Here is a 10724-nt window from a genome sequence, read left to right on the forward strand (position 1 = left end):
GCACGGGATGAGGGTTTCAGCAGCAGAGAGCTGAGGCAGGGGCGGAATCGGTCGATGTTCCGGAGGTGGAAATAGTGACGTCGCGGGGAAAGGGTTCACTCACCGCGCGATCACAGTACGGAGCAGGATGGTGCTCCGCCCTACATTGTGTGTGCCACACTCAGTGGTAGCACTTTCGCCTCAGTTAGAAGGTGTGGGTTCAGGTTCCACTCCAGTGACTTGAGCCCATAATCCAGGCTGATGCTCCCAGTGAAGTACTGAGGGAGCGCTGCACTGTCAGAGGTACCATCTTTCAGATGAGCCATTAAACAGAGGCCATGAACGTAAAAGACCCCATGGCACTATATCAGTGCTTTAAGAAGGGACCTAGTGCAGGTGATTGGAAAAGGCGATTGCAGGGTAAAGGAGCAATGGAGGGCATTCAGGGAAGAGAGTGTTCAGGTACAAACTGGGCACATTCCTTTGAAGGGAAAAGGTAGAGCAGCCAAAGCTAATGAGCCCTGGATGACAAAAGTTAAAATAAAACAGAAAAAGGACAAATGTTAGGAGCAAGATTCAGTTAATAACCAGGAAGATCATGGAAAGTACAGGACGGAATTGAAAAATACGGGAGGCAAAGAGAGGTTACGAGAAAAGATTAGCAGGCAGCATTAAATTGAACCCTAAAACATTTCATAAACATATAAAGTGTAAGCAGCTAGCTGGGGAAAAGGTTGGGCCTATTAAGGACTCAAAGGGAAATCTTCATATAGAGGCAGAGGACATGGCTAAAGTATTAAATGAGCACTTTGCATCTGTCTTCACAGAGGAAGCGGATGATGTGACCGTTACACTGAAAGAGGAGAGGGAAGTTATGAACAGGATAGTAATAGATAGAGAAGATGTTCTAAAAGATTAGCATTACTGAAAGACTTTCCACATCGCCTTTCATGACATCGGGGCGTCCCAAAGTACTTTTGAAGTGTAGTCACTGTTGTAATGTAGAAATGTGGCAGCCAATTTACACACAGCAAGCTCCCACAAACAGCAGTGTGATAATGACCAGATCATCTGTTTTTTAGTGATGTTGGTTGAGGGATCAGTGGCCAGAACACCGGGAAGAACTCCCCTGCTCTTCTTCAAAATAGTGCCGTGGGATCTTTTACATCCACCCGAGAGAGCAGACGGGGCCTCGGTTTAACGTCTCATCCGAAAGACAGCACCTCCGACAGCGCACTGGAGTGTCAGCCTGGATTTCTGTGCTCAAGTCTCTGAAGCGTGACTTGACCCCACAACCTTCTGACTCGGAGGCGAGTGTGCTGCCCACTGAGCCACGGCTGACACATTGAGTAGCTGCCGATGTCGTTTTCTCCCTGTTGTGGGTTGCCAGAGATCCCAACTCCTTGCACAGACCAGTGATGCGATTTTCATGTGGCCGGTCTCTACGGACATTCCTCAACCTCTCCCTAAACACAAGGGAAAATGTAAGGGGCTAAACTGTGTGCAGCCAGTCGCAGATAGTGATTAATGTTCTGCAGTAAAAATAGGGCGAATGTGCAGCACAGGCTGTGGTGTCATTCTGGAAGTCTTGCGGTATCGGTCAGCGCAACTTCTGTTGCAAAGATTTTTTTTTTAGATTTAAGTGCAATGTTCCCGTTCATTTTATTTTGGGTGTGCGGCCCATTTAAAATACAGCGCACGCGTGGTTTATCGCATTGAAGAGCCGACTGCGCGGGAGGTGCAGAGATCTGTGAAAGAAAGAAGGAAAGACTTACATTTCTATAGCGCCTTTCACGACCACCGGGCGTCCCAAAGCGCTTCACAGCCAATGAAGTACTTTTTGAAGTGTAGTCACTGTTGTAATGTGGGAAACGCGGCAGCCAATTTGCGCACAGCAAGCTCCCACAAACAGCAATGAGATAGTGACCAGATAATCTGTTTTTAGGTGTTGGTTGAGTGATTAATATTGGCCAGGACACCGGGGAGAACTCCCCTGCTCTTCTTCAAAATAGTGCCGTAGGATCTTTTACGCCTACCTGAGGGCAGATGTGGCCTCTGTTTAACGTCTCATCCGAAAGACGGCACCTCCGACAGTGCAGTATTCCCTCAGTGCTGCACAGAAGTGTCGGCCTAGATTTCTGTGCTCAAGTCCCTGGAGTGGGACTTCAATCCACAGCCTTCTGGCTCAGAGGCGGTGGTGCTACCAAGTACCAACTGATCCAGTGTCACCATGTCCCAGAGGTATAAAAGCCTTGCTGGGATATGGCTCCATGGGTATAGGGTAGTCCCCATTAGTTCTCCTAAGTATTGACCTTTTGACAGTGATTGTCAGCAGTTCAGGGGTGTAGGAGAGTGGGAATTGGAGCTGATCTGCCCTTTCATGCACTTCTAAAGCAGGTTGCTTAATGGCGATCGGGACTAGAAATCTGGGTGCTGCGTTTTTAAAACCCTTCCTTAACCCAGGGTTACCCAAGACCGATTATAACATCCCTTCCTGAGATCAGCTACCTCAGCACAGACCGGCAATTAAACCTGGCATCTCCTGGTCTGCGGCTCAGCTACACAGCACCCCACAAACCCACGACCTCTACCACCTAGAAGAACAGGGGCAGCAGACACATGGGAACACCACACTATCCTGACTTGGAAGTATATCGCCGTTCCTTCATCGTCACTGGGTCAAAATCCTGGAACTCTCCTTAACAGCACTGTGGAAGTACCTTCACCACACGGACTGCAGTGGTTCAAGCAGAAGGTGGCTCACCACCACCTTCTCGAGGGGAAACTAGGGATGGGCAATAAATGCTGGCCTTGCCAGCGATGCCCACATTCTAAGGATAATAAAAACTCACTGTATAAACTTACTGGCAGAGCAATGTGTTCTGTTGCTGTGAAGCTGGGGGGAGATGAGAATTTATTTTCACACAGCGAGTCGTTGTGATCTGGAATGCACTGCCTGAAAAGGTGATGGAAGCAGATTCAATAGTAACTTTCAAAAGTAGTTACAGGAAACTCTCGATTTACCGACACCTAAATAACCGGAAAAATCTGTTAACCGGCAAAATTCAGGAGTAGGTTCAGGTAAGTTTTACTTCATATTAGTGGCCGTTCCTGGATCTGTGGCTGTGTAACCGGGGTTCCTGCACTTGTTGCTAAGCAACAGGGACGCTTGGTCTGTGGCCGGAGTTCCTGCACATGTTGCTAAGCAACAGGGAAGCCTGGATTTGTTGCTGTGTATGGAGCTCTCGTACCTTTTAAACTATACCTCTCTGTAATCCGGACTTTTTGATAAACCGGCACCACGCCGGTCCTGTCGGTGCCGGATAATAAAGAGTTTCCTGTACTGCACAGAAACAGGCCATCAGGTCCATGCCAGTGTTTATGCTCCACACAAAAAGGAGAAATTTGCAGAGCTATGGGGAAAGAGCAGGGGCAGTGGGACTAATTGGAGAGCTCTTTCAAAGAGCCGGCACGATGGGCTGAATGGCCGCCTTCTGTGCTGTAAGATTCTATGAAACCTGGTACACTTCAGACACGAGGGATCCCGAATTGTTTTGAGTGATTTTTGCCGTTTCTGTTTAATCAGACGACGTTGCCGTGGGGCACACTGTCCAACCTTCAGCTGCACTGCCGGTCGCAGAGTGACGACGGCCCCATAATGTGGGTGAGGCCCGGCGAGCAGATGATTCCGACTGCAGACATGCCAAAGTCCCCCTTCAAGAGACGGCGGTAGGAAGGCGCTTGAAATGTATCTATATTTGTGAGAGGCTTTTGAATGATCCGCGGCGAGCTTGACCCTGACCGTTTCCATTCTTGCGCAGGTCGATGAACGAAATCAAGAATCTCCAGTATCTACCTCGGGCCAGCGAGCCTCGCGAAATACTCTTTGAAGACCGGACGCGGGCCCACGCAGACCATGTGGGCCAGGGCTTCGATTGGAAGAGCACAGCGGCTGTCGGTGTGCTGAAGGCGGTCCAGTACGGAGAGTGGTAAGAAATTGGAGCTTGCATTTACCGCTGACTTTTCGCTTGCACGTGTATTTATACAGAACATGCGTGTCCACACCTTCCTTAAACTCCCCCTCCATATAAACTCCCCATCCCACCAATGTTCCCTCTAAAATTTCGTCGTTGTGCACGGACAGTTTTTTTCAATGCGCAGTACCTTTTAAATACATGCAGTATTTCATAGAAGCATAGAAATGTACAGCACAGAAGGAGGCCATTCGGCCCATCGTGTCTGTGCCAGCCAAAAAGGAGCTCTCCAGCCTAATCCCACTTTCCAGCTCTTGGTCTGTAGCCCTGTAGGTTACGGCACTTCAAGTGCATATCCAAGTACTTTTTAAATGTGACAAGCGTTCCTGCCTCTACCACTCTTTCAGGCAGTGAGTTCCAGACCCCCACCACCCTCTGGGTGAAAATAGATCTCCTCAACTCCCCTCTAATCCTTCTACCAATTACTTTAAATCTATGCCCTTGGTTATTGAGCTCTCTACCAGGGGAAATAGGTCCCTCCTATCCACTCTATCTAGGCCCCTCAGAATTTTATACACCTCAGTCAAGTCTCCCCTCAGCCTTTGGGAGCTTTTCAGTGGCCTGCACGGTACCTTCAAGATTGTTGAGAACATTGCTACAGGTATTCAGGGCCATCCCCTCAACCATGCCATCTCGCCTGGCCTCTTTATAACAATCATCTCAATCCAGGACAAGCCCATCTCCGATCAGTTCCTTCTGTCCCTCACCACTCACATCCACTTTCCAACCCCACTTCCTTCTACATCCGCCCTGGAAGAAACTCTTTCCAGACGACACCTCCGACAGTGCAGCATTCTCTCAGTACTGCGCCTCCGACAGTGCAGCGCTCCCTCAGTACTGCGCCTCCGACAGTGCGGCGCTCCCTCAGTACTGCGCCTCCGACAGTGCGGCGCTCCCTCAGTACTGCCCCTCTGACAGTGCAGCGCTCCCTCAGTACTGCCCCTATGACAGTGCGGCGCTCCCTCAGTACTGCCCCTCCGACAGTGCGGCGCTCCCTCAGTACTGCCCCTCCGACAGTGCGGCTCTCGCTCAGTACTGCGCCTCCGACAGTGCAGCACTCCCTCAGTACTGCGCCTCCGACAGTGCAGCACTCCCTCAGTACTGCGCCTCCGACAGTGCAGCACTCGCTCAGTACTGCGCCTCCGACAGTGCAGCACTCGCTCAGTACTGCGCCTCCGACAGTGCGGCGCTCCCTCAGTACGTCACTGGAGTGTCAGCCTAGATTTTTGTGCTCAAGTCCTTGGAGTGGGACTTGAGCCCATGACCTTCTGACTCAGAGGCGAGAGTGCTACCCACTGAGTTATGGCTGACATCTGTTTAGGTTTTATGGCAGCTTAGCAGGTAGTGATGTACGTTTTCTGTGTAAGTCTGATGTTCGTTAAATGGTTTATAACCCATGTAGTCACAACATTGGGTTTGTGTTGACTCATCCAGGGTGAGTTTTTTAATTAGTTCATGGGATGTGGACGTCGCTGGCAAGGCCAGCATTTATTAACCATCCCTAATTGCCTTTGAGAAGATGGTGTTGAGCGGCCGCTTTCTTGAACCGCTGCAGTCCATGTGGTGAAGGTACTCCCACAGTACTGTTAGGGAGGGAGTTCCAGGATTTTGACAGATCGGCAATATACTTCCAAGTCAGGATGGTGTGTGACTTGGAGGGGAACTTGGAGGTGGTGGTGTTCCCATGCGCCTGCTGCCCTTGTCCTTCTAGGTGGAAGAGGTCGCGGGTTTGGGAGGTGCTGCCGAAGAAGCCTTGGCGAGTTGCTGCAGTGCATTTTGTAGATGGTACACACTGCAGCCACGGTGCACTGGTGGTGGAGGGAGTGAATGTTTAAGGTTGTGGAAGGGGTGCCGATCTGTGTGTCTCTGCCTTCTGCTGGTTTTTGTAACTAGGTTATGTCTGTGAGTCCTCTGCAGTTTTGCATTCCTAATTCATCAGGCATCCTCTCTGTTCTATTTAACAGTTGCTCTATATTTGGCCTACTTTGGGAATATGTTACTGAGTTAACTCGTCAATTGCTAAACTTCTCTCGATGCCATTTTCTTGAACTCTTAATCAGCATGCGTTTTCTTACTCTCCCGTGCTCTCTTCCCCAATTGCTCTTTTCTACTGAAAGGAATCTGCCTTTTTTTAACTGTGTTTGATAAAGTGGGCAAACACGTTCCTCCTTGTCACCCAAGATCCAAAAAAACACTTCAGCCAGTCTGACCTGGCCATCACCTCCAGATTGGAACCCTTTCTAAATCCCACTTAACACAACCTTCAGTCTGTTGTTGCTTTCTTGACAGGAGCGACCAGCTTCGGGTAACCAAAGACGTGATCTGTTTTCATGCAGAGGATTTCACAGATGTTGTACAGAGATTACAGTTGGATCTACACGAGCCACCAGTGTCGCAGGTATTGTATTCAGAGTTTAGTATTAGTTTAAATGTGGAGTTGTATGTATATCAAGTATTTATTGGTGGCCACTGGGGCTTGGCTGGTTCAGCAAGCCTGGTGGGGCGGGGGGAAATTCTCCAACCTTTGCTGTGAATTGGAGCTAGGATGGGTTTGCTGAGGTGGATCCACACAGCCTGCCCTCCTCGTGTGAGAGCCATGGTGTTTATCAGAGATTCTTGTGTGGGTCTCCATAAAGGGATTAACTAACTGAATTTAAATTTCCCAGCTGCCGTGGTGTCTCTGGATCATTAGTCCAGGTCCAAGATTACTAGCCCAGCAACATTACCACCATGCAGTATGTTTGTTAGATGCTATACCTCATACTGATGGTGATGGGTGGAGAGAGCAAATGCACACTTGCACCACAGGCAAGGTGAGCTGCAGAAATGTGCATGTGGGCACAAGTCCAGCTGAGCCTCTGAAGAGCTGACTGCTGTCCAGAAAGGTTTAATGTAGGTAGGACCAGAAGATCGACACAAACATTTCTCTCTCTAGCCACAGGTTCTCCCAATCTAATCTCTCGGGGAGGGTTGAGATTTGTGTTTGTATGAGATGTGGTTCATTTCTGAGATTGGGTTGACCCTGGGGTTTATTGCGAGACTGGGTTTACTCCAGTTTGTATGAGTTTTAAGTAGTGGCGTTCTATGTCCCATTCTTGCTAGCATTCCTCCTCTATCACCTAGCAGCCAATTCTCATTCCCTGACCCCTTTCAAGTTGTGTGCTGTCATGGACGTGAGTAAGGTGTACAGGATGTATGTAGCTGTCTGAGATTGTGGGTCGGATGGCTTGTCCCAATGGTATTGGATGTGCTGCACGTTCTTGGAGGAAGCACTTCATTGGGAGATGGTAGAAAGTGAGAGAGAATTTGTCAGCTTTACTGATTTGAATTATTTTCATCATAGCGGCAGGAGATGCAGAGAGGAGCAGAGGATTTATCCTGGCACCTATCGGGACTTGTGGTCATTTCATCATCAGTCGACCATCGATGGAGCTCCTGTGACTGTCCTCCACACCTCTTTACGGCAGGGGCTTAAACCCTGGTGTTGTGTTTGAGACAGTCCATGGTCTCCCTTTCATAGACTTGTTCTGCACTGCAACTCTGTCGCTGCTTGCGGGTTGTGGAGGCTTATGGCTAATTCAAGGATTAGCTCATCCACCTTTCGATGGCGTTTCCTCCATCGGAGGTCCTACTCCCCTCCTCATCCAGCCAAAGCCGTTGGCCCTTTCTGGGGGTGACCTGGTCACTTAACCGCAGCCCGGCACTCGGCATTAACCTGTGACAGAGTCACCGAATGTTGTAGCACTGGAGGAAGCCATTCGACCCATCACATCACCGGTAGTGCCATCCACAGTCATTACGGTAACACCTGACCTGACGTTGGGCCAGAATTTGCTGCCAAATTAATGGCGAGTTTGATGGCGCTCGCCGTTATTGATGTGTAAATCGTCCAGCAGCTTGTGGTGAGAGAGAGAGACACTCCGTGAATTGCCAATCGCCACAAGTTGCTGGATGATTTGCGCCCCTCCACCGCTAGCCTCACGAAAACAGGAGCTCGCCCTCAACCTTGCCTTCATGAAGTTGCTGTAATTGCGCATTAATTGCCAGTTGAACTCGCCGTAGAAAGTTAGGACAGCTATTGAACAGCGTAAGTACATTTTTAATGCGGATATTTATGTTCCTGCAATGCCACAATCTCCGGCTCAGAAAGGGAACAATTGGAACTGTGGTCTCACTCCTGCAGCTAGTAAATTGTTATTAGAGATTTTTAATTTAATATTTTTCTTACTTTTCCTTTCTGTTTCTTTATCTCTCTCTCACTCTGATCTTTCTTTCCCTCTCTTCATTTCTCTTTCTGTACCTGATTTGACTCGATTTGAATTCACCCGATTCCTTTCTTCATTCCTCTGTTTCTTTCTCGGTGCTTAAATCCCGTGGGTTAAGGAGACAGACTGTTGGTCCCGTCATTCACCGAGGTCCCAGATACCCCGTGGCCCTCGCCCTGTCGTTATCAGCTCGCACTCCCAGCAGCTTGCAGGGCAAAAAAAAATTGTCGAGCCGAAGGGTGAGGGGACAAAGTCTAACTAACGGGGCAGGCCGTGAGATGCCCCACTCCAGCAAATTCTGGGCCAATATCATTTATACAACAACTTGTATTTATATAGTGCCTTTAACGGAGTAAAACGTCCCAAGGTGCTTCACACGAGTATTATAAGACAAAAAATTTGACACCGAGCCACATAAGGATAAATTAGAGCAGGTGACCAAAAGCTTGGTCAAAGAGGTAGGATTTAAGGAGCGTCTTAAAGGAAGAGAGAGAGGGAGGGATTTCCAGAGCTTTGGGCCTAGGTAACAGAAGGCACGGCCACCAATGGTTGAGCGATTATAATCAGAGATGCTCAAGAGGGCAGAATTAGAGGAGCGCAGGTATCTCGGGCGGGCGGGGGGGAGCTGAAGGAGATTACAGAAATGGGGAGGGGCGAGGCCATGGCGGGATTTGAAAACAAGGATGAGAATTTTGAAATCAAGATGCTTCTTAACCGGGAGCCAATGTAGGTCAGCGAGCACAGGGGTGACGGGCGAACGGGACTTCATGCGAGTTAGGACACGAGGCAAGACACCAGCAGAATTTTAACATTTCCCTTTTCTTTTCACAGTGCGTGCAGTGGGTGGATGAAGCAAAACTCAACCAGTTAAGGCGAGAGGGCATCCGCTACTCGAGGATCCAGCTCTCGGACAACGACATATACTTTATTCCTCGGAATGTCATACACCAATTCAAGACTGTGTCTGCCGTTTGCAGCTTAGCCTGGCACATACGCCTGAAGCGCTACCACCAGGAGGATCCCGGACCAGGAGCAGAATCTGAACCAAACACGGACTCTGACGTCGCTACTAAAGAAATTAAGACAGAGACTGACGCGAGCTGTTCAGATGATGCGGCAATGGAGCCTGAAGTCCAGGCCAAGGTGGCAGTAACACAGGAAGATCACAGTCGTCACCCCCAAGATCAGCAAGGTTTTCCACAATGACGTGTGTACATACTCGACTTTTTAAATAAATATTTTTTTTTCTTTCTTTTTAAACAGGGATGTGAAGTTTTAGTTTTATAAGTTGGCTGGGGATTCAAATTTTAGTGAAGAAATCGTGCCGTTCTTAAAGTGTGTTTCTTGAATTTGCGGTGACGTTACAGAGCACTCGGAGAGTGAATACCAGCCCTGTTTACACAGATGTTCAGTCTGCTCGTGGATAGGAATCGGGCCTTTGTTAATCTGACCCTATTGCGCTGAATAAGTAATGGCCGTGCTGATCCTGCAGAGAAACCGGTGCAGAAAGTTGCAAGAGTGCAACCAGCACTGCAACCCGCAAACTTAACGAAAGGCCTCCACTCCTTTAACTTCACTGTCGGCTGTTTAAAATGAAGAGTGCCGTCCTGTTTGCTGCCGTTTCACATTCTAGTTGCTTTTAGTTGTAACCAGAAAATTGGCCCGTTGGCAAAGCACGAGTTGTAATGGCGTGCAGGAACGCAGCAGACCTTCGGAACGTGTGAGCGCCGCACAGTACTCCCTTACCTTAGGGCAACGTTCCCACTAAGCTGCCCGGCCGCGCAGCGGTCTGCAGGTCCCGCGCAGGCCGCTCACCGGCCTTTATTTGGAAGAAACTTTGAATGGGCCGTGCAGCCAGTTAAAGGGACTGCGCACGGGGGGGGGGGAAAAATTAGAGGGAACATTACCTTAGGGCCCAATTTTCTCTTCATTGTTCACTAATGTCCTTATGGGAAGGAAACCTGCCATCCTTGCCCAGACTGGGGCCTATATGTGACTCCAGTCCCACACCTATGTGGTTGACTCTCAATTGCACCATGAATTGGCCTAGCGCACCATGAATTGGCCTAGCACGCCACTCAGTTGTACGCAACTAGGGATGGGCAATAAATGTCGGCCTTGCCAGCACGCCTCATCCTGAAAATGAATAAAATTTAGAAATCCCATAAAAAACAAAATTCTGACCGTTGCTGCGAGGAGGGTTTTTGGTTTGTAATTGTCCTTTTGATCTTCCCCACAGAACCCATTCACCATTGGGTTATAAACATACAGCACAGAAACAGGCCATCCACCCCAACTGGCCTATGTCGGTGCTTATACTCCATACGAGACTCCTCCCACTCTTAATGACCTCTTCCGACCTTGCCCCATATATCTCTCATTCCTTTCTGCCTCGTACATAAGAACATAAATAGGAGCAGGAGTCGGCCATTCGGCCCTTCAAGCC

General features: G+C 49.1%; 1 protein-coding gene across 2 annotated transcripts in view; it reads left to right on the top strand.

Annotated features, from left to right (window-relative positions):
- LOC147104998 (lysine-specific demethylase 9-like) overlaps window positions 1-9538 on the top strand; it is a 97610-nt gene extending 88072 nt beyond the window's left edge. The window contains exons 4-8 of one of the 2 annotated variants that reach the window (XR_015081665.1): window positions 3566-3708; window positions 3801-3968; window positions 6303-6411; window positions 7357-8100; window positions 9110-9199. Coding sequence is in view for 1 of the 2 variants with exons in the window: in XM_086010994.1 (XP_085867120.1) it covers window positions 3566-3708; window positions 3801-3968; window positions 6303-6411; window positions 9110-9484 (795 nt within the window). In the remaining variant the exon portion in view is untranslated. Of the gene's footprint in view, window positions 1-3565; window positions 3709-3800; window positions 3969-6302; window positions 6412-7356; window positions 8101-9109 lie in introns of both variants that reach the window. The other variant, XM_086010994.1, reaches the window with a different exon arrangement.
- The last annotated feature ends 1186 nt before the right edge of the window (window positions 9539-10724 follow it).

The sequence above is a fragment of the Somniosus microcephalus genome, chromosome 18 (genome assembly GCF_052327205.1).
Source record: "Somniosus microcephalus isolate GS21.2 chromosome 18, FLI_Smic_1.0, whole genome shotgun sequence".
NCBI lineage: Eukaryota > Metazoa > Chordata > Chondrichthyes > Squaliformes > Somniosidae > Somniosus > Somniosus microcephalus.